Raw genomic sequence first — 24,188 nt, 5'->3', positions numbered from 1 at the left:
GTTTTATTGCTCCCCTGAGATAAATTCTTTAGAAAGATTGAGGGGGGGCAGGGGGAGAAAACCACAACGAGCATTTTAGTATTGCATATTCATTATCTGACCACTAAATAGCTTGGAGTGAGGAATTGCTTCAGCAGTATTGCATAGTTATTCTTGTTTGTTACTCTTTCTTTAAAATGAGGGTCTTCTGGGGGTGAGAAATATTTAAAGTTTGTGTATTAAGTTGTTTCTTAAGTTGATTTTTCAGCTGAAGAGAAAACAAAAAGGATGGTGAAGACTTTTAAGTCTTAATAAAAGCATTCTCAGTTAGGATTTATCAGGAAGGGCTTGTGATATGTTATTAGAAATAACAATTTATTTTTATTTATTTATTTTTTCTTTCCCCCAGGTGATTCATGGCAGGGGACGTGGAAGGGTTTAGCTCCTCCATCCATGACACCAGTGTCTCTGCTGGATTCAGAGCACTGTATGAGGAGGGATTGCTTCTTGATGTCACACTTGTCATTGAAGACCACCAATTTCAGGCCCATAAAGCACTGCTTGCCACGCAGAGTGATTACTTCAGGATTATGTTCACAGCTGATATGCGAGAACGAGATCAGGACAAAATCCATTTGAAGGGTCTGACAGCTACAGGCTTCAGTCATGTCCTCCAATTCATGTACTATGGAACTATTGAACTGAGTATGAACACTGTTCATGAAATCCTTCAGGCTGCCATGTATGTCCAGCTTATAGAGGTGGTAAAATTTTGCTGCTCTTTCCTCTTAGCTAAAATCTGCTTAGAAAACTGTGCAGAAATTATGAGACTTCTGGATGATTTTGGTGTAAACATCGAAGGAGTCAGGGAAAAATTGGACTCCTTTCTGCTAGAGAATTTTGTGCCACTCATGTCCAGACCTGACTTCCTTTCATATCTGAGCTTTGAGAAGCTCATGTCTTACTTGGATAATGATCATCTGAGCAGGTTTCCAGAGATAGAGCTGTATGAAGCTGTTCAGGCCTGGCTGCGCCATGACAGAAGACGCTGGAGGCATACGGACACCATTATTCAGAACATCAGGTTTTGTTTGATGACACCATCCAGTGTTTTTGAGAAGGTTGGTGCATTTGAAAAACAATAGACAGGATTCATCATTTAGCTAGGGCAGCATGCCATTAAATAGGTAAGATTCCCAAACCTATTAGGAGGAACAAAAAGATAGCATTTATTTTTCTAATAAACCTGTGGAAGACAAAGATCCAAGAGTATTGTCATCTGATTATTAGACAATAGTATGTACAGTGGCTGGAGAACAGGTAGGTTTACAATACATGTTTTTAAGTGACCTCATATGGAAAGGACATTTTAAAACAAGGTCACTTGTATCAAGTTTTATTTCAATTGTTCTTACTGTTTTCCACAAGTTGCTTCTTGCTTTCCAGAGATTTTAGAGCTGCATACAGTATGTAGGGCATATGTCATGATAATTGTTATCAGTGTAATCAAAACATAGTGACTGTAGATTTTACGTGTTTTAAGTGCAGAATTTTTTATTTACAAATGAAAACCAGTACCTGCTGTTAAATCTGCAGGGTGTTTTTGTTGTTGTCATATCTTCAGCGCTTGTGCTGTTACACAGCGGTTGGAAGTAAGCACTGATCCTGCAAAGTTACACATACATTTGGCTCTACACAAGGCACATAATGCAACCAAAGTTATTGAGGATGTGAAATGTAATGATTTACTTCAAATATCAGAGGAATCTTTGTCGATCTAAAATTCACCTGATCATTGCATGTATTAAGAGGTTGAAAGAGAACTTGCTTTTTCTACTGTTTCATTGAAGAATAGACAAAAGATGTCGTTTTCCAATTCCTGAGAATTTCTTAAGTATTTGTCAACAGTAGAGAATTACAAAACTTTGTAAGCAGCTCTCTCGCAAGCTAGTAACAGTAAGGGTATTCAGGTTAGGAATTACATAAACTGTGCTGATTTCTTTTAACAATGTTAATTTTGTATGATAAGATATAACTTTAACTTGTGTATTTTCCACCTCTCAGTGAATTAATAGGATTTAACACCCTGTGTTTTTGTTGGGATTCTTACAAATTAATTTACAAATTAATTTGGTATCTAGTGAATATACAGATAAGGTTGTCTTGTTCTTGGTGGTTTTAAGGGCTACTGGATCATTTAAGCAGTAATATTTACACTTATTTGTATTTTAAATTATAAAAGCTATTAATTACTTCAGAGACTAGTGAGTTTTTATATTTTGGATTGTTTTTGTGTGTGTGAATTGAGTAGAGGAAGTAATAGTACATAAAATGTATTTATGATCCTATATTAGCCTATAGACATAAACAAAATAAATACCTAAACATATTTTAGAACAGTAATGTAATGTTTATATTGGGTTAAAACATTTTCAACTAGTAAGAGCTGAACTCTGCCAGATACTGTGTAGTGTCTTGTTTTTAATAATACTTTTACCTTATTATTATGTCATTTAAGCCCTTCGGTAGGAAAACTGATAGGATTTGCAGAGTATTCTTAAGGTCAGTCTAATAGGTTAGACTTGTCTGAAAAAGTCTGCTTCAGCTCTTTGAGTTTTTGGGATGCAAGTTCAAGCATCAAGCTGTCTCCAGTTAAATTTCTGTAAGTGCAAGTGAAAAGTATATGTTGGTCTTCAGCATTATATTTAGGTCTAACTTCTGGAGCTGGTTTTGGTATCAGTGGTATAAATCCTGCATACAGTGCTTGTCATGTTTTATGACGGCTACCAAATGGCCAGATAGGTACCACTTAAGGAGAGGAGTCATTTTCAGCATCCCAGTTTATATACCCACATGTAAAAGCTTTATCTGTGAATACCCTTTCTATTAATTGTATGCAGGAACAGAGAGAAGCCAGCGCAGATTCTGGAGTGGGACAGCTCAGCAGAGGGAAGCACAGCTAAATAAGTATGTCATCTGTTGCTGCAGCTAGGAGTGTATTTGTGTTTTGCCCTGGCTAGGGAGCGTTGAGTAATCCAGCATGACAAGTGACAAAGAGCAAATGCAGTTGGAGCTAACATCAAAATATAGACCACACTTTTTTTTTTTTAAGTATAAGAGCATGTATGTTGACTGTATTGGAAGTAACCTGAGGAGAACTCTCTTCTGTGCCTAGAAGGGGGAGAATATTGGTAAAACTGCCTTTTTTTTTTTTTTTTTTTTTTTAGATCCACAAACAGAATTCACCCTTTTCCTGAAGCCAGCACATACTAAACGCCTGTGTGAATGTACCAAATACAATCTGAGGTTGAGTCTTACGGTTCAGCTAACTCTGTATTTGCTATACAGTGGCTGGCTTGTCATATGTACTCTTACATAATCTTTCTAATACACTTTTCTAAGATGCCTGTCATTGTAGTATATAAGTAACTTCTATAACTTAACTTTGCAAGTCACAGTAAGGATGGTTTTGGCCTCTTAAGCCATTCTATTTCTTGCATCATTATTTTGAAGAGATTAGCAATCTGAGTGGGATGGCTTGTCCTTTTAAAAATGAAATTATGAGTGACTCTAGATTTATACCTTGAGGCTGATGTGCATTTGGAGTGCACAAGTGAAGGTGCAACCTGTTTGATTGATTACTCTATGCTGTCCTGGAAGAACTGCTTCTGAAGTATGGATAGATGCTCCTTCTGTTCCTCAGCCCTTAAAATAGATGTACATGTATGAGGGAAAATGGAAAGATAAATGAAGTAAGGATTTGGGGAACAGTTAGAAAATAAAGGCAAAGTGTGTGGGGAGAAGCACAAGTTCCACTACCATGTTACACTTTCCTTTATCTGAAACATATCCATGGCTCTGTAAGTCTTGAGGAAGGTTGGAGATAAAAGTTAGAGGGCATTTCTCCTGGATCATTGGGTTCATCTCTGTGTTACTGGAGGCAACCATGTCATGATTTCCCTTCATATACTGTTTAAGCTCCATTTAGTTTCTGTGTACTACTCAGACTGAAATGTTGTCAAAACCTCTGTCCTTAAAATCAAAAGGGGTTTTTTGATGCCCAGTCTGGTTTGTTATGACTAGCCCATGCTGATTTATAAATTCCCAGCTTAAATCGGAAACTTACTCATCACTAGGACCATCAGCTTATGCTGTAGAGGTAGGATGAATAGCACATTATCTCTGAGTATGTGCTTTCCTGTGCCTAGAAAATGGTAACATTTGAGAAGTCATTGTAATTTTATGTCATTGTGACTTTACCTTTGATAAATGTGTTGAACTTGTCTTTTTTTTTCTCATTTCCCTCTATGTCTAGTAATTCACATATATCTACTTCTGCAACTTCGTACGCTGAAGCTTAGAATAAGAAGTGTCTAGTGGATGAGGTTAGTGGGTCCCTCTTATCTTAAATAGGTGCTGCACTTGATATTTTTATGTCTAAAGGTTATTGCTGACTTGGATAGATTTTCTAGCAGTATTTATTAAGTGCTGAGCACCTCTAATCTGGCACATAGATTGTTGGCTCCAGTCTGATTTGAGAGTTTAGATTTGAGTTAGATTCCAGCTTGATTGTGATAATTTCTCTTGCTAGTTTCTAAAAAGGAACAGCAAAATACTCAATTTGAGGGCATTGTCCTTGCTGCACAGAGGCTATGTCATCTTGTCTTTCTATGGTTAGGCTGAAAAATGTTAAGTGATTTGTAGCACTTGCAGAATAGCCCTTCAAAGCCCTATACTGGTACTGACTAGTTTTCATACTGGCCGTGGGATGTAACTAAGTAATGATCAATGCTAGAAGAAGGGAAAAAGTTAAGTACAGCAGCTTGTGCAATGCTATGTATACTGATGTTTGGTTGCAGAGTAATTGTGGCTGCTGCTGTTTGAGAGACATATGTGTGACTTGTTCTATTTGACTGAATTTGGATTTGGAGTAAGCGTGTTAACATTATCAAAATGTTTGTTGACAGTCTTATAATTGTGCTTAGAATATGCCCAGAGATAAGTAGATGTGAAAATAGTAAGGATCCTAGTTAGTAGAATTGATGGATCTTTAGTTTTGATTCAGCTTAATCTCTAGGAAAATAACAATTCTTTTTGCAAGTAAAAGGAAGGAATTGCTCTCTAGAAGTCTGGTACGGATGCCATCATTATTCATTGAAAAGGTGTAGCATAGCTTCTGTATTCCTATTAGTTGAGTTTGAGTTGTATCACACATTCAGAATTGGCAGGTTTAGAAAACTTAAGTAAGCACAATTTTATAACATTTGAAATAGTTCTCTGCTTATGTGGCTAGACATGATAGAGTCATGTTATGAGCCATCCAGATTTTTCTGTGTTTTTTTTACTAGTTCTACAGAAGGAATCAAGCTAATATCTACCCCGTATAATAACATGTTAAGATTTAGTTACCAGGTGTACAAATAATGTATGTTTAGTTTGGGCACTTCAAAAGTAGCCTTTCTTTATGGTTTTGAAAGTTTTCTCCTAAAAGCCCAAGTAACAAAAATACAAATAGAGCAATATGGGGAAAAAAAAAAAGCTCTATACTGAAGTCAAATTTGTGTTACAGAACATTTACCTTGCATTTCATTGCTCTTCCTGCAGCTTATTAATTTGCTTAATTGTTTTAAGGCAGGGGGGAAGATGATAAGCTTAACAAGGGATACATCTGGTCTTTTGTGTGGATCACTTTTCAGATTAGAAACTAATGGCTTACATTTTTGGCTTTTTCATAGAATATAGATGGAAAATTCTGAAACTTGCATAGCTGCTGCAACTAGAAAAGCATGCATTGCAATAGAGCAGAAAAATAGGCAATGATTAATAGCTGCATTAATTTGGAATGCCAGCAGTTTTTACTGAGTGTTTCACTGGTTCAGAATGAAAAAGAGAAAATGCATTCAAGCTCCACTTTACTATGGCTGGAGGGACGGCAGTGATTTTGGTGAAGTCTTGATGCTTTTGGTATTGACTACCTAGGGGTTCAATAGAGAGGTGGATGTTTTTAATTATTTTCTTACTCTTCTTTTTTTATGGAGTGACACGTTTGATTTTTGTTTATGCTGTTCCCTGTCTGTGTAGCTAAAAGTCCAACTGTGAACCACTGTGACTGGTAGATGATGCAATGAGGTAGTTCTCATTAAGAGTTCTTCAGGGAGCTCTTACGCTAGCACTACGTCCCTGCAGAACCAATGTAAAAAATCACATGAGCAAAGCTTTAGCACTTGGATTAAATTCCTTTTTTACAGTAAAACTGGCGTTGGTAAGGAATTCCAACTTCCACTTTGAGACACTTCAGCAAGATAACAGAATAGTCTTTTTACTTTGAAAATGCTGTGAAGCATTTGTATTTTTCTTACCAGTTCAGAGTTGATGATGTACTCTTAAGAATGCACATTTGGTTTACTTCAAGGTTCATCACAGTTAGTGTACGTTTCCATCTGGTTTGGATGTTTTGCAGAAACTTGTGAGCATTCTCTCTAATTGAGTATGTTGGTAATTAGGGGCATGTTCCTTCTAGAGCTTCTCCATTTGAACTTAAACAGGAAAATCAGTCTGTTGGTAAGCACTTAGATATTTGTTGATCAACTGCTTGTTGCTACTTAAAGGTAATGGCAGGAGCATACTTCTGAATGCTGAGGGATTTCCTTCAGCGTATTTTGCGTGTCAGACAGCAATTCCCACAAAAGGCTTGCTGAAGGCCATGTTCTTTAATCTGCTAAAAATAAAACATATGCACAACTTACAGTTGTGTTTTAATACCTAAACACCTGAATTTTAATGCTTCTCTTTTTTGATTATACACATAAGTAACTAAAAGTTTTGTAAAATTATTCAGAAGTGTAGGTGTTTGGAGGGTTTTCCTTACTATGAGCTGAATAGGACTTTCAAATAATTCTGGAAGATTTCATGCAGACAGTGTATGAATGTGAAAGTGGGCAAACTGACCTATATTTGCTTTGTTTTCATTTGCATCGAGCAAGTGTGAGCAGTCTGTACTTTCATATAGGCATATCCTAACATTCATCTTAGACCATCATTTGAGCCTCAGGAGAGGTACCACTCCTGTATGGCAGAGGTTGTGCTGGTGAAAGGTGGAAGGCTAGAGACACTAACATTTTTCCTCAACAGCAAAGTCTAGGAAGCTTCCAACTACCTTTGCTTACCAGAATTTAGACAGACCATTGCTCTGTTTTGTTTTGTGGGGTTTTTTTTGAATATTGTAAGAATTGCTAGTTCTTACTTATTTTCATGTTCATCTCTTCAATATTGTGCTTGTAGATAGCTTCCCCATGAACTTCAGTCTGAAAGAGTTGTTGATAACTGGTAGTTGCATTTGCTTCTTGATGTCTTTCTGGTTTAAGGTAAGAGATTGAGGTTTTGCTTTGATGTTAGTGCCTTTGTCAAGATAAGTAGTAGTAAACTACTAATACATTGATTCCCTGGTCTTGAGATTTTGTTTCTGGAATTAGAGATATTCCTTGTTTCCTTTTGCATGCTCTCATGGGATGAGATTTAGGCTTTGTGAAGGAGTAGAGTGGTAAGGATATATGAGGCTTATTTTAATTCCAGTTTCTGGCTGACATTTCAATTTCTAGATCTAAAGACAGAGTTGTAAATGTTGAGGGGGAAAGAAAAAAACCCCAACATTTTCCATCTCTGCCAGGTTTTGCTGGCATGCTTCACGTTGCATGTTGATCCTGTTGTCTTCCATAATCATCCAAGAAAACTTGAAATGCATGTAGGTGGAACAAAAATCGCTTGTCTTTTTGGTTAATTCCAAAAATTACAGCTGCAGTTTGGGAATGCACACATTCCAAAATAGTTGTGCTGTTTTAGAATTTGAAAGTTACTTTTAAGGATAAAGTAACTCACCCACAATTCTTTGTGATTTTAATTTCCTGTTTTGTTTTTTGTAACCTTTAAGGCTTTCTATATTTTACCGTTTTTCTGTGCTGTGGTTCTCCCTGCCACCCCTCCCCCAGCATATTTTCTGGAATTTATGTTCAGTCTTTTCAGTCAGGCGAGGTATATGGTTTATTTTAACAAATGCCATATGAGCAGATCTCCTGTGTTTATATGATATATTCTTTATTTGCAATAAGAAAATAGATCTGTTATTCCCCAGAAGAGTTGGGCTCACTCCGGGTGTTTTATAAGCACTATACATAAGTAAATCTTTTTGTTCCATAATCACCCCTCGTAAAAACGGTAGAAAGAAGTTGGATATTGCCCTGAGAATCATATATACAATCTGCTTGTGTCCATCCTCTTCTTCCAAGCTAAGATAAGTTGAACTTGTCAAAATAAAGTGAGGGGAAGAAAAAGTGTAAATAAAAACATCAAATCACTATAACCCTTGAGCTATACAGTGCTTTGCAATGGTAGGTTAGTATTCAGTGTTTTTTGAAAAATCTGGTATGTAAAACAATCTCAAAATGCATGTAAATCATGTCCAATAATAACAGTTCAAAAGATTTTTTAAAAAAATGTTTATCTGACAGCAGAATGTCTTTAATTACTATAGATGGAAGAGAAATTATTGACAGAAAGCTAACAAAATTTGAATAGTGTGTGTTTATGGAACAAGCAACTACCTGATTCACAAGGTATAAAGAACATTAGTTTCCAAATTGCTTTTCATATACATGAAAACTCATACCACCAGCTCTTAGGTAAGTGGTGGTATGGGCTTTTGTCACTTGGGACAGGGAATAGGAGGAGGTGGGGGAACAGATACTGAAAAATAGTAGCTTCTGGTGTTATCTTGTGGTCGCTTAAATTTCAGAGTGGCCTCACATTTTTTCAGAGCATTGCTTCTCTTTTTGGAGCTAGTGAGAACTAAAGGCATGTGAGATGTTTGAAAGCAATCCAGTTTTATGTGAAAGAAACTGGGAACTTAGGATCAAATATGATAGAGGATTTGTGGATTTGGCAATATCTAGTGGGGTTTTATTTGTTTCAGAAGTGTAAATCAGAATGCTGTGTTAGACCAGATTGTACAGGAAGAGTTAAGCCTCCTTGAAGAGAATCACAGGGTGACCTGAGGGCTGCCTGGAGCTAGATTAGTTAAAATGTTCAAGACAGGGATGTGTTTTGGAATTGTCTCAGGAACTTAAATTGGCTTAGATGGCAGGAAGGGTCCTGGAAAGGTAATTCTTACAATCTTGCCCCCACCCCCAACTCCAATAAAACTGAGCAGGGATAGCTGTTTTCAAATTGAAAAGGCACAGAAAAGAAGCACTTCACTGTTATGTGGTAATTCAAAGATTGTAACTCTCGCCTGGGAAGTGGAGTTTTTTACCACATAACTGCACAACCAAAGGATTGTAGGTTGAGATGTTTTCCTCTTGTGTTAAAGGCATTTGTTAACATGTGGAGGCTCACAGAGGGGAAACCATAAGGTAACCATCATGCTGAGTGGTTAGTGCAATCACGTGTTCTGAAGGAAGGGGTTTGGGTACCTTCCCTTCTCACCCCACCCCAATTAAATAGCCCTGTGACCGGATTCTAGCATTTGGGAATACCTGATTGGGCTTGGTTGTGAGAATTCACCAGAAATTAGACTAGAGTAGACCTTGGTAAACACAGAATGAGCTTGTAGAATATTTTTCAAAACCAGGAAAATAATGCATTTTTAATTTAGGTGCCTCACTGATTAAGCAGAAGATGGACAGAGGCTTTTTGGGGGAGAAACAATAATGATTTTTAGACTTGGGGATTTCAGTTGTGCCTAATTCCAGCTTAAATTCTGTATTCTGCTGAAAATGTTAGTCACTGCTGTTAATCACTAAATTGCCTTCTCGATTTTGGATAACAGTGTGTTAGCTTAAGCCTCCATGCACAAATGCAATTACTGTCAAGATTGCCTGAATGAAACTAAGTAAAATAATCTTCTAATGACACATAGTCATTTAGGTTTTCTGGATTGTTTCCTCTTGGTCAGAATTTTAATATCTTTTAAATGTATTCATAGGTAAAAACATCAGAGTTTTATCGATACTCCCGGCAGCTGCGACATGAGGTTGACCAAGCCATGAATTACTTTCATAGCGTTCACCAACAGCCTTTGATGGAAATGAAATCGAACAAAATTCGTTCTGCCAAACCCCAGACTGCAGTATTTAGAGGAATGATAGGACACAGTATGGTAAACAGTAAAATTCTTCTCTTGCACAAACCAAGGGTCTGGTGGGAACTAGAGGGTCCTCAAGTACCTTTACGACCAGACTGCCTTGCCATTGTGAATAACTTTGTGTTCCTGTTAGGTGGGGAAGAACTGGGGCCAGATGGTGAGTTTCATGCTTCATCCAAAGTGTTTAGATATGACCCAAGACAGAACACTTGGTTACGAATGGCAGACATGTCTGTTCCACGTTCTGAGTTTGCTGTTGGAGTTATTGGGAGGTATGTTTATGCAGTGGCTGGGAGAACCAGGGATGAAACGTTTTACTCAACTGAACGGTATGATATTACTGAAGATAAATGGGAATTTGTGGATCCCTATCCAGTCAATAAATACGGACATGAAGGGACTGTGCTTGGTAACAAGTTGTATATCACTGGTGGAATTACATCATCTTCAACTTCTAAGCAAGTATGTGTGTTTGATCCCAGTAAAGAAGGGACAGTAGAGCAGCGAACAAGGAGAACTCAAGTGGTCACTAACTGTTGGGAGAACAAATGCAAAATGAATTATGCAAGATGCTTTCACAAAATGATTTCTTATAATGGTAAGCTTTATGTCTTTGGTGGTGTCTGTGTGATCCTGAGGGCCTCCTTTGAATCCCAAGGATGTCCTTCTACAGAGGTTTATGACCCAGATACGGATCAATGGACTATATTGGCTTCTATGCCAATTGGTAGGAGTGGTCATGGTGTAGCTGTTCTGGACAAACAGATAATGGTTCTTGGAGGCCTTTGTTACAATGGCCATTACAGTGATTCGATTCTCACCTTTGATCCAGAGGAAAACAAATGGAAAGAAGATGAATATCCAAGGATGCCATGCAAGCTGGATGGCTTACAAGTCTGCAGCTTGCACTTCCCTGAATATGTTTTGGAGCATGTTAGACGTTGCAGCTAAAACAGAATGAACAACCCAATGAAATACAAAAAGGTGTACCTAATTTGTCAAAAAATACAAACCAGATGAATTCCTTCAGAGGTAGTTCCTTGTGCGTAAGAACAACTGCTAAATGCTTAAGAGAAATAGGATGTACAGGGAGTGTACTTAGCAAGTTTATTGGAAAAGCCAATGGTTGGTCTGATATTGTAAAAGCTTTGTTTTTTTTTAACAAACATAATTGTAAGTAGGGGAAAGAAAAATATATTTTTGAGTGTGCTTATTTTTTTGGTAACATTTTATGTCCATAATACTTCTCTTTTTTCTTTTTTTTTTTTTTTTTTTAATGGTCATTATACCACTATGCTTCTGAAATCAGTTGAGTTTAACAAAATATTTGTGGAAGGAAGAAAGACTTTATTTTCGGTTTTTATTGAGCATCAAAATAAAACTCATCATCTGTACTAGGGTACAACCAGGTATAAAATAACAAAACTAAACCATTTCTGTATTTTATGTTGTCTTTTGGATGCTTTTCCCATTAATTGCAAAGTATTCTCAAATCTACTAGGTGTTTTTGTTTTCCTTTATATACATTGAAGAATAATCTTAACCCCTTTGCATGACCTTTTTCCTGGTTTTGTATAGTAGTACCAGTAAGTCTGCCAAAATGCAAATTGAACATTTTCTACGAAATTGAAAACAAAACATTTTTATATTCAAAACACTTTCTATGCTGCCTTCTGTTGTCTGCATTGTGTTTGTTGGTGAGTAAAAAAATATATACATACACATGCATACACTGTAAAAACTATCTATAAATACATCCTTTTATGTGCAGTTACAATATTATATTTTAACTAGTGCAAGATTCAGCCATATCTGTTGAATTCAAGGTATAGTACTATCCTTTAATGAGCTAAATAATTTCTTAAGTAACTGGAGGCCTCGTTTGGTTTCGAAGTATCTTATCTTTAGTATATACTGATTGATTCAGTAACTTTAAACTCTTTATATCGATGCTACATAATGAACTGTTGATAATTTGTTATTTTATAAATTATTTTTTAAAACGTAAACACATCTTACCTGAGTTTCTTTTATGTTTGAATGTGCTGCCCAGTTTTATGAAAATGGAAAATGTCAATAAGCAAATGCTCAGCACTGCTTCGACCCACAGTTATTTTCGGAACTGGATATACTACAGTTTATTCTCAGTACTTTGCTTGTACTCATGTTGAAGTGGTATAATCTTTTTTTATTATTATTATTTTAATTATCAACTGCTATAAACTACTGTGTTTTGAAAATGTGGAGTTAGGTGGTTGGGTGTTTAGTACCATTTATCTTTCTTTTACAAAAAAGCCTACACAACTATAGCTACTGACCTCGGAGTGCCTGAATCGAGATGTGTGGTCCAAGAGGGCTTTGAATAACTCCATTGTGTTAACTTGCAGGTATTACTGACAGTAGATTGGTAAGAATTATCTGCCAAGACATAAATAATAACAGTAATTACATTCTGGTTATCTTTAATGATGTGAAATTAGCCACTTCTAGAATCTAAGGAGAGAAGTTGAAGGCTCATACTTAGTTCAGATGTGTAGGGGCAAAATGCTGAAACATGCACCTGCATATTTTGTAAAATCTTATGCTGCTGTTTTGCTTTAAGCAACAGACTTTACTATATATGCAGCAATGCAAACCCACTCTATTCATCTTCCAGTCAGAAATCACTGTAGAAAAGGAATGTACAGTACTCAGGGAGTTCAAAAGAATGCACTTACAAAGGGACCAAAATCACCCTAAATTTCCTATGTTAAAAATAACACCTACTTGCCTAAACTACATTTGAAATAATTGATAGAAGTTAAAACAACGTGTAAAACTCCTCATACTTGTGTATTTTAATATTTTTTTAGTAATTATGTTCTGGGTTGAGATGTGAGGATTTGGACCTATATGGCAAGTCAGCAGACTTTTTTTTTTTTTTAATTAGATATGATTTATTGATAGAGTATTTTCTTTCCATATGTTTTAACAGAAAGAGAGAATGTATGCCATCATAGCTGTAGTGATAAGTTACTTACACCAGTAGTGACTGGACCAAATATTGATATTGAGCTTTCTGATGCAGACTAGTTTGTGGTTAAATTTAGGTCTTTTTTTAATCAAAATTCAGTTTACTGAATGAGAAATCTGATTTGCTTTCTTAATAGCTTAAATTAAAGCCAGCATGGCTTACACTAAAACCTCAGTTTCACTGTGAGACTTGTGTGTACATTACCCTGCATGGATGGAGAGATAAACTGACTCCAGTAGGTGCTGGCTGTGTGCAAAAGGTTCTGCTGTACATAGTTAATGGAATATTGGGGCACAAGAAGAAAACAAAGGTTTTTACTGTTTTTATTCTTTTTGTCACCAGCTCACTTCTCAATAAGTATATGGGGCAGCAAAAACTAATCCTGCTTGAGTAGGCTTTTGTGGGCATTTACATATAGTACGGAGTACTTCACTTTTATCTAGGGACAGTCTGGGGAATGGATGTGGTTCTGGATATCTGGTCTTCCATGATTCAAGTGTAGTAAAGAGCCATGGCCAAGACTTTATTAAAAATAATGGTAAGGATGGGGGTGTCTCAAGTTACGTTTTTGAGTCTGCATTTAAGAACCTTCTGAAGTTCTGTGTGCTAAGCAACTGCCGCTAAAGTTATTGGTGAGTATTGACACTTGAAACATCAAGAACCAGATCATTTTTAGGTGCTCTAAGTTCATATTCATCTTCAGACGCACAGTTCTGAAAGATCTTGTTCAGGATTGTAATAGTAATTATTCTGTGAAATTCTAACTTGAACTGTTGGTTTCAGCTTCCCTGAAGTTGTGTCTCCACTGAGAAGCTGGCTGTAACCTTTCGAGCATTAGGAGTGATTGGAATTTGCTTGGGTTTAGAACGCGTGGGGGTATGTGAGAATGTTTCGTTAATTTACATTTCTACTGTGCTTTTATCGTTTCAAACATGAAATAGAAAATTAGCTTATGTTCTCTTTTCCATTGCAGTGGAACTTTTGAGGCAGTTGGTTTTGTTACTTTATGTATCAGAGGGATATTTTCTTCTTTTTTTTCTTTTTAATTGAAAGTTTCTGTCTGTTTGCTTTTAGTATTTAGCTGCAGATAATTTAGTGTTTAAAAAAAAAAAACAAAACTAAGCTGGCTAATAAGAATTGCCTTTTGCTATCAAATTTTTAGCATTATGATGAGATTTAAATGTTTTTAAAACTCATCTTAATGCCTCTCATTTGTCAAGGAAAAGGTAAGTTATGTTCTTTGACTGTTAAGTTGGGGGGGCTTTCTTCTTCTGTTCCCACCCCAACCGTAATGGAATACCAGCAAATCTAATCTCACCTACATATTTAAAATTTAACATGACCTGCTTTTAAACAGTAAGTGTACTTGCCTTTTCTTAAAAAGGTGGACATCGTGAGTTACAGTCTAGGTTTTTTTTTTTTTTCACATTTATAGCAAAAGTGTATCAGCATCATGTCTTAATTTAGTGGCTAGGTCCAGGAGGAAATTTTATTTTCAAATGAGCCAGAATGGACAAAAAGCATAGTGCTCCTGTAAAGGGGTTCGACACTGCCAGTTCCCGTTACGCATGCTGCTATATCTCTTTTTAGGGGACAGATAATTTATTTCAAAGTACTGCATAAGGAAAAAACAACTGCTTTTTCCCCACAAAGTGTTGGTAGTAGTTCTGTAGTGGGAGGTATTAGGCAGCAAAAAAACCTTTTGAAATGTTTTTCCTCATTGATTCAGCTGGAGGAAGGCAGTACTTGATTTTACAAAGGCTCTGCTATTTCAGAAAGCGCTGCCAGCAAGAGGGGCTACTGGCAGCATATGAGCTACCTGGCAACCTGCTTTTACGTTACTTTCTTTTGAAAAGTGTGGATGCCCTACTTTCTGCAGTATGATAGCAGACCTGTTAGAACTATCTCTAAGGGTTTGTGACTTCAATATTTCTCTGGTTTCTGAGATTTGCAGCCTTTTTTTCTTGAGGACCTCCTGCCTTACAAACCCAAGTGCTGCGTTTTTTTCATGCTGATAATACGGTAACTACTTGCATCAGGGAGGAAGCTTCACTTGACACTCAGGAAGCAAAGGATAAAATTCAGCAGGTACAAATTCAGATTGGTTTAAAAAGAAGAACATTGCGTAACTCATTATGTCCATTCTTTTGCAAAAGAAGGATAAGCAGGATGGGGAGATGCTAATGGCTCTTTAAAATTAAACTTCAAGCTTGTGTTAGCATTTATATGACAAAGTCTTTTTAGAAATAGTGGCATTTTTAGAGGTATTTTGCCTTTTAAATATATTTTTTCTTACCAAAAAAAAATATAGTAGTGAACTGGGCCCCTGACTCTTTTAACACTTCAAGTGTGTACTTCACACATGTGAACAGTCCAATATAAAGAAAATGGAAAACTGTAAGGTCCTTAAAAGAAAACATAAAAGCGCAAATGCTGTTAAACCTGTGCGTAAGTGTTTATAGGGTTGGGGGCATCAAAGAAAACATCTGTCCTGCTCTCCTTCTGTTAATAAAAATATAGCTGGTGAAGTTACTTGAATAAGCGTGGGCCATCACATGTGACCGGGCTCACTGAAGGAGAGTGGGAAAGAACAAAACTGGAAAGCATGTGTAGTCTATTTAAAACAAAGCTTGCTGGTGTCCTGTAGCTAACATTTTGAGATTTTAATGTTTGTAAAACAATCTGAAGCTGCTTAAAATAAATACTAATGACTACTTTTGCATCTGTATTCTATTTTTGAAAGTTGGTGAGTAACTTCAAAATTTCCATTTGTGTGGGTAAGCTTCATAAAACATAGTTGTATGTGGCAGGTGGCAGAAAAACTGACTTGTTTTGAGCACAGCTTTCCTGGATTTCCCTCTACTCCTTTTTTTTTTTTTTTTTTTTATCACTTCCCAAATTTCAACTAATGTTTATATAGTCTTTTAAGAGTAACTGTCAAAGGTCAATTTCAAATACCTTTGGATTAATATTAAGTTGGTAGCTAGGGGAAAACCACTTCTATTTGCAGATGGTAGTTTTTATTTATGGCTCTGGTAGAAAACTTATATTTTAAGTCTAGAAAAGACAGTGTTATGTAGGACTGTAAAGCTGACTATACTTAGGGGGCTTTTATTACTTCAGTGGGACCCACCTAACTTTTATGTCAGTTCTGGGAACAGGTGAAGGGAAGAGTGAGCTATGTTTTTATTTTAAATATTTTCCCTATATATTGTTATTTTTGTAGATCTTTTTAAAATAAATTATTATATACTGGAGATTGCAATTCCACTATAGTATCCCACTTCATTCCAGTGTACAATATCAGATTGTTTGTATTGAAAAGAATGTATTTGATAAGTATTTGATAAGTTAACAGGAAAAGTTTATTTTCAAACTGTGCTGTGTTTGTGTCTAGCAGTTGGAAATACTTCTCCTATAGAAAATGAAAAATATATATATGACCTCATATGTACATTTGGATTAACTGTCTAATGATTACCCCAGGGCTGCTATAAACTTCCCTGAATAATTTAATAATTGCCTCTTTTTAACTGTTTTAAAGCCTTTTTTCTTGTCGTCTTTTGGCAGAAAGTAATTTTCCCTAGCTATGGATACAGTATGCTCAGACTTGCATATGCTCTCTGTTCAGGTTTTAAACTGAAAAAATGTATAAAATGTGTATAAAGAAAAGTGTAAATAAAATATTTTTAATCTTTAAATACTCTTGTGTAAATTTTGTAATACTTGAAAGTGTAGTGGACCTGGGTTACTTTCTACAGGACTTCAGGGTTTACTTGGTTAAGCAACTCTTCCAACAATGTTGTGTTGCTGTAATTCATAACAAGAAAAGTTGGATGTCCTTATATAACATCAAGCTCGTATCTTTAGCTGTATTTTACAGTCTTCCCAACTTTAATTGCCGTAGTGTATTCATGTGTCTGCTCTGCATTTCAGGCTTGAAATAATGTTCGGATTTGACTTCATTGTTACGTTCGTAACTCAGTGTCAAGTTTAAACTCTAAGACTGAAAACTGAAGGCAGCCTTTGGTGTTAGCCAGGAGCCAGGAGAAGAGTCTGTTCCCTGTTCTCAGGTACATGGAATTGAGGGCTCTCAGACAACATGCATTCGTCACTCTTGGACCTCTAAGTGCCAGAACTCCAAGTCATACTGCTTAATGTTTCCTCTAACAGGAAGGGGAAACTTCATTTCAGGATTAAAGTGTCAGATTAGAACAACATTCAATACCAAGAAACAGGGATGGGGAGGTGGGGCAGGGAAACAGGAGGTTATGATCTTATTTTCTCAAGCACTCCGATGAAAGCCTTCCTTGTCACTCACTTGCCACACTTTTCTCTGCCACTGTTTTTCAGCAGCTCTCTTGCTGTCAGATCAAAGCCCCTGGTTTAAAAAACTGCTATCAAGAATGTTTGAAAATAACTCTGTACTCTCTCTTTTTTTTCTTCTTTTTAATATTGAGTTCTAAAATAGCATTTTCATTTTATTTTAGTACTTCAAATGATTTAAAACTTTATTTGCATGAATTTAACTCCCCCCCCCCCTTTGGCAACTTGACTTCATCCTATGCTAAGTAGTACTGTTTAATGGGAAAATGCTGTTGATTACTTCATGCTAGTCCCAGGGTGATGCGTCATGGGAGGAAGGGCCTTAATTGTGATGTGTCCCCATATTTTAGTTCAAAAGGAGACCAAATGTATTAGATCGATACAGTGAAAGAGAAGATGACAGCAGTCTTTTCACGTAGTAAATGTTATTTACAATTATTTTTGTTCACTTTTTAAATTTCCCTTCTCTGTGAGCCAGGTTGTATTTTTGGCAATACCGTTCTTCCATGATGCTACACTGGCTGCCTGGACTTACTTGTTAAGACCTCTGTAGTTGATTAGGAATCTCCAATAATGGTTCCATTATTTCTCTAAGGAAGGTGCTCACGTTTTAACTGGTTCATAGTTGTTCATACCGAATTCTTCACTTTTTTTGGAATATGCAGCCTTATTTTTTTGGCAGTAGTTCAGTCATCTGTGTTCACTTGTTTTGTGCAATAGGAAATTAGTGTTAGTTTGGTAAAAGTTTTTTTCAGTTAATTCCTTCCAGATTCTTTGGTATGTTATCCATCCTTGTTGACGTGAAATTCTTAATTTCAACTGTTTTCCCCCCTTTGTACAGTTTGGGTTTGGGGGGTTTTGGTTTTGTGGTTGTTTTTTTTGTTTGTTTTTTGTTTTTTTTTTTCCTGATTCCATCAGCTTCAGATATGGAAAGGAAAACTGTTGCTTTGGGTGTTGCACAGATTCTGCATTAGTTCTGTACCTTCCAAGTTCATAACGTTCTTGTGGACGTGTGATTTCCCCCCCCCCCCAGCCTTTAGCTTGTTGAGTCTTGCTGATGTTTCAGTGTCGTTTTTTCATCAGAGTGCCTTCTTGTCCATGGCAGCTTCCTTGGCACCTGCAAAATTTTCGTCCTTTCAAGGGAGAGGGTAGGGAATATGCGTTAAAAACAGTTTTAATTTCTTGTTTTCATTAACACTTCCCACTTTTCCATTTGATGCTTTAGTTGCACTGACAGGTGCTTTAGGTGATGTTTACAGGTGAAAATAAACCTCATTGTGATCTCTAGGTACCCTGTGACTCTTCAGTCACCTATCCATTGGAATGGAATGAATGCCAGCATTAAGCATCACATGCTGAGCACCAAGCCTTCTAGGTTGATGTGATGTACTACTTGAGGAACTAAAAAAAAAAAAATATGCTTTTTGCTATGTATCTGATGTCTGTCAGATGTGTCTCCTGGTGATATCACCCTTGGTAGCAGTTCTCCTGCATTAAGGATAAAAGTTGCTCAATAAGCGGTGCTGAAAAAATATTTGTTTTCTAATGAGATAGATGTCTTTAATGGTTAACCCTTTTATTGCACTATTTAATTTTACCAGACAGATATGTCTTTGACCAAAACTGGCAGCCTCCTTTCCCACACCCATTTCAGTATGTCCTCAGGCATGCTGTAAGCATTGGTTGGTTTGCCTTTTTTTTTTTTCGTGTGGTTCATCTCACAAGTTTGAATTACAATAACCATATAATTCTTTTTCAGTGTGAGAATCTTTATCTCCTGTGGCGAATTGTGCATGTTATGGGTCTGTTTATATGTGTTTGAGTACTACTGATGAGACACTCTGACTTTACCATCCCTTCTTTCTCAAAAGAATTGCATAATGCTAACTGAAACTGAGTATTTCCCCATGTTTAACTTCTGTAGTCTCAGGAGAAATTCCAAGGTGGTTAGTGTATTCCTCTTGTGTTTGCCTTCCCAGATTGCCAAAGTCACACAAAATGCATGGGGTTGTGCTTGTGGTGGTGACACTGGTGTCAATGCAAGGCATGGCCTAAGCGTTTTCTCCTCTGTTAGTGTAGCGATGGCCTTCATTTTCATTCCTGCAAAGCCCTCTTGGCTAATTTATTCCCAGGATGGAGTCCTAGTCACTTGGGTGTCCTTGGTTGGCCGAGGATGTTCCGTGGGATTTGCCTCGTGTCACACATGCTCTCACTTCTTCCTCTGGCTCTTACAGGCAGTTCTGCAAGGATTTTTTTTTTACCTAACACAGGTGGCAACTTGAAACCGAGAACTTATTTTAACATCATAACGAAACCCAAAACATCAAAAATTAAAGTTTCAGAAGAAGGCGTTTCAGAACGCAAAACCTCTTACATATATCTATATTTCTTCTTCTCCTGATTCTCAGTTCATTTATTGCAATTGGGAAGAGTTACTGTCAAATAATAGTTTTTCCTTCACTGTTTCTCCTGACAGGTTACCCAAAACACTGAAAAGAATTATGTAGTCAGAAAAAAAACTAGGTGATGATAATTAACTGAACTATAGCTTTTAATTTAATGACTTTTCTTGGTCTTAAAGTTGGGAGCTGATCCAGTTAACAACCTTATTGGAAGTGTTTCCGCTGACTGCTGAAAGAGCTGGATTTTTGGCTCAGTACTGTTCTCTGAAAATAAGGGGAGTGAGGCGGACCTCTATGTTAGTTAAATAAACTAAGTACTCCAGCCAAATAAATCTCAGTACAAAATTGTTAACACCCAAATAATCCACCAGCTGTACTTTGCAGAAGTTACGAACCTTACAAAATGATCACAGTTGCTCAATTTTAGTTTTGTCATAGCTTTGCGGTGCAGAGATTTTTATTTTTCCCATGGTAAAAATTAATTGCAAGAATGTACGTTTTGCTAAACTTGTTAAACTGATGTAGGAAGCCATGCTTTCAGATTTGCAGCCTTGTTCAAAGCGGGGCAGAATGCATTAAAGTAACTAGAAGGGTTAGCAATTTTCCAGTGCCTTAACTTCTGAAGATTTATGCATCTGCTGTGGATGGAAATCGTCCAATATCCTCCAGAGATAATACCTGGGGCCAGGCATACAGTTTGCCTGCTTCATATTCCCATTCTTCTGTAGCAATAGATTGATCCCTCAAGCTTTTCAGTTTGTGAAATCGCCATCCCTTGATGTTCAGCAAAGTCGCTCCTCTTTGTAACATCCTGTTTCTGTACCTGTGTAATACCATGCATTGTTAACACACATACAAGAGTAAGAACCTGTTCGATCACACTTGAACAGTGTGACGTTTTTCTCATCTATAAAACTGCCAAGGCAAGTTAAATCATTGTTTTTCACCTGTGCCAGCACCATATTGTACTAATTGACGAGACCAAAGAGGTAGTTCCAAATGCTGTGCCAGAAAGAAACAGTTAAAAGTAAAGACAATGTCAGTCTGCACCAGCACCCTGTACCCCTTCGGTTCCTACGCCAAAGGTGCAACCCTGCCAGTCATAGCCCTCCTCCATGGGGTGTGGGGACAAAACCATAAATGACTTCATGTTGCGAGAAGTAGTAGGTGATAACACATGTTAAACATATGAGGAATCACTGGGGGAAATGATCTAAGTAAGAGTTTTCATTAGTGATTATGGAAGACCCCTGAAACGTGTCCTGGAGTTTTCCTAACTGCACTTCAGGATTAAGCATGTGTAAGGTCAGGTGTTGCTCCTTGGTGGAAAACGCTCCCAAAATGGAAGCAGTAGTTGACAGTACCATGACAAAAAACATGATGGTTTTTGATGAACGTGAGGCAAAGGAATGGAAAGTTGCAAAACCAGCCTGAACAAATGCTGTGGTACCAAAGAGCAAGGAACTGGATTTGGAATTCCTGGCTAAGGAGTACTCACCATGGAAACATAGGATTATGTCCTGAAAAGGGCATCTTGCTTCTAGTTTTGCCTCATATCTGTCATTCTCTCGCAATCAAATACGCCCTCTTAATTTTTGCTAGCTTCTGTTGAGCTTGAGAAGAGCAATGTGTTGGCTGCATGGACACTGTACTGGGCCAGTAGGATTAAAATGAAGAGCTGATGAATTGTATGGAAATGAAGATCTAGAAAAGAAAAATATTTAAAAGTCAAATACAGGCTTTTCTTCTCAAAAAGGGTGTTACTCTAAGCTGAACAAATAAACCCATGAAACCAAATTCTGCCTTCTAGAAATAGAATAATAAAGGTTTTGCCTTACGCTTTTCTCCTATTACCTCAAATGATGGTGGCAGCATCAGTGAAGAAATGTGGATGATTCTTCATGTGCCGCTCTCTCCTTGTTCAAGCTGCGCAACAAACCTCTGCAGATCGGTCTGCTGCTCTTCTGCTCCCTGGGATCCTGTAAGGCTTCAAGCCCAGCCTCGGGGCTTCATGGGGAAGCAAACCAGAGCTTAAGCCCAGAGTTAACTAACAATCTAAGTATAGGCTTCACTACTCAAGTACACAAACCTTGGCGGATTTCTCAATAACGTGTATCGTGCAGGATGTCGCACAGCAGGTCGTGGTACGTGCTGCATTCTCCAGCTGCTCTCTGTGTGTGTGCATGAGTGGTAAGTCCCACGGACCTCACGGTAACTCCTCTCACTCTTGCAAGTGTGTGTGGGTACTGTTAGAAACATTAAAATGCATTTCCTAACAGCAAAAATGAAGACACTAGAACACTTTCAGTATTAGACTGTAATAATCATGTAATGGTATATGTGTATAGTAAGCATATAATACATTCTACTTCTCATTCATAATGTGCTCTGTTAGAAAGTAAAATAGAAATTAAAACCCTTCAAAAATGATCATCCTGGAAGTCAGTTGTAAGTAAGAAAATAAGCTCAGCATGTCACTGTTAATTGTTAAAGAGGCAGCCAGTAAAAGAAGGAACGTGTGCCTTTAATTGGAAATTATTTAGTAGACCCAGAAACTGTCATTCGTACTACAGTTAATATGTACATTTATGAAGATGCTGATGTCGATACATTTATAGGCAGATGAGGTAAAGATATTCACGTCATCTTGCTAAGGAAGTAAGGATTACTGTGAAAATTTTTAAGGTAGAAAGATTTGATGCGCTAAATACCAACAGAGACTGGCATCAGATGCAAGACCTTTCACCTTTTAGCCTCAGTTAATGTCCAAAATGTATCCTGCTCGACTGAAATCTGGGATGCATTTGAATTTTGAAAGGAGTTGGACTTTGTTGTGATGGGTGCTCAAGAGCATCAAAAAGGTGTTTGTGTCCTCACTGCTACTCATAGCACATACGTGTGCTTTAGAAGAGAATTGCTACCCCATGCATTAGCGGACATCTCTGTTGGTAGTATCAACAACTTGTTAACAGAAGAATTAATTTGGCAGTGCTGGAAGGGAGTAATTGGGAAAACATGGAACTAGAGCTACTGATGGCTGCAGTGAGAAGTCAAGGATTTGAATTAGGGAAGGAACGTTTGGGTGTTTAACCATGGCGATATCAAAAGTGAAACTATATGCAGTTAGATTATACTGCTTTTTTTGCATGATGTGTTTCTCTTTTCTACCTGTCTTAGAATGTAGGATCTTTATTTGGAAAGCACTGAGTGTACTTTGGATGCTGTCGGAACGTGACAAAGCTGACGAGACAGCACGCGCTGAAATTCAAGTACTGGTTTACCCCAGATAAGAATGCAGTAGCACCTTTGCTGCAATTAAAGGTAGGTCAGTGGGAAAGCACGAAGAGCTCTGGGATGGCATCTGTCTTTAACATTCAATTTACTTTCTGAACGTATGACTTCAGACCTCATAGCTGCCAAAATTGCACCTCTGACAAACGTTGAAAAACGACCCACCTTAAGTACAAAAAGCAAAAGCACAAGGTTTAGTTTCACTCCAAATAAAACAGTGTGGTTAAATACAAAAAACTGTTCACCCCCCTCCCCTTTTTTTTTCCAAGTTAGGAAGTGAATGAAGGAGAAATAATGAAAGAGTATTCTTACGAATATGTGAGCTACGCTCCCTTCATAAAGACACTGGGAAAGGTCCATCATCACGCACCCCCATAAAAGCCGGTTCAGTTAGCCGTTTAACAAATACGTGTTAAAAGCGATGGGAACGTGAGAAATGGATTGTGTGCTTTGGAGACCAACCTGGTAACGCTGTGCATTTAGAAAGCCAGGCTCACGGTGTTGGGTGACGCCGCTTAACAACTGAAAGTCGAGTTTGCCGAGCCCTTGCGGTTCTGTATTTTCTATTAACTACGTCTTTTCAAAAGAACTTGAAGAGAGACCTGCCAAACGGGATTCTTTTCACTCAAAGCACGACGTGAAAAAGCTGGAAGAGGCAGAAAAAAGCCGTTTACTGCGGGGTGACCGTCGCGCCGGTGGGCGGGGCCGGGCCGGAGGAGGGGGTGTGGCCTGTTTCGAACGGCCCCGCCTCCTCGGTGGGCTGGGGGGCGCGACGTCAGAGCGCAGCGACGCGGTCGGTGCTTCCCGCCCGTTCGGCAGCGCCATGTTGAAGGTGAGGTAAAGCGTTGCCCCCCGGTTCGCCGCCGTTGTCGGTCGCCCCTTGGCTGACGGGGTTACCCGCTCCTCCGGTCCGCGTCCCGGGGGAGCCGGCGGAACGGCGAGGCGGCGAAGGCCTTTCCCTTCCCGCTCCGGGGCCTCGAGAGGCGGGACGCGCCGGTTCCCCCGCGGAGGCGGGCAGGGCGGCTGGCGAGGCCGGCAGGGG

The 24,188-nt window shown here is 37.9% G+C and overlaps 2 protein-coding genes across 18 annotated transcripts in view; both read left to right on the top strand.

Moving 5' to 3' along the window:
• KLHL15 (kelch-like family member 15) overlaps nucleotides 1-17,486 on the top strand; it is a 29,903-nt gene extending 12,417 nt beyond the window's left edge. For 5 of the 9 annotated variants that reach the window (XM_010571287.1, XM_010571288.1, XM_010571290.1 and 2 more), the window contains 2 exons: nucleotides 389-1,100; nucleotides 9,956-11,325. In XM_010571287.1, coding sequence (XP_010569589.1) covers nucleotides 396-1,100; nucleotides 9,956-11,065 — 1,815 coding nt within the window. In that variant the 5' untranslated portion in view covers nucleotides 389-395 and the 3' untranslated portion in view covers nucleotides 11,066-11,325. Of the gene's footprint in view, nucleotides 1-388; nucleotides 1,101-9,955; nucleotides 11,326-12,424; nucleotides 13,032-13,910; nucleotides 14,241-17,063 lie in introns of those variants that run through there. The other 4 variants (XR_774585.1, XM_010571294.1, XM_010571293.1 and 1 more) reach the window with 4 other exon arrangements.
• Nucleotides 17,487-23,916: 6,430 nt separating this feature from the next.
• APOO (apolipoprotein O) overlaps nucleotides 23,917-24,188 on the top strand; it is a 47,626-nt gene continuing 47,354 nt past the window's right edge. For all 9 annotated transcript variants that reach the window (XR_774587.1, XR_774588.1, XR_774592.1 and 6 more), the window contains exon 1: nucleotides 23,917-23,978. Coding sequence is in view for 2 of the 9 variants with exons in the window: in XM_010571295.1 (XP_010569597.1) it covers nucleotides 23,970-23,978 (9 nt within the window). In the remaining 7 variants the exon portion in view is untranslated. The remainder of the gene's footprint in view (nucleotides 23,979-24,188) is intronic.

This window comes from Haliaeetus leucocephalus, unplaced genomic scaffold, assembly GCF_000737465.1.
Source record: "Haliaeetus leucocephalus isolate CR32 unplaced genomic scaffold, Haliaeetus_leucocephalus-4.0 Scaffold317, whole genome shotgun sequence".
Lineage (NCBI taxonomy): Eukaryota > Metazoa > Chordata > Aves > Accipitriformes > Accipitridae > Haliaeetus > Haliaeetus leucocephalus.
The sequence above is the reverse complement of the archived record's forward strand: the minus strand, read 5'-3'. Positions and strand labels throughout refer to the sequence as shown.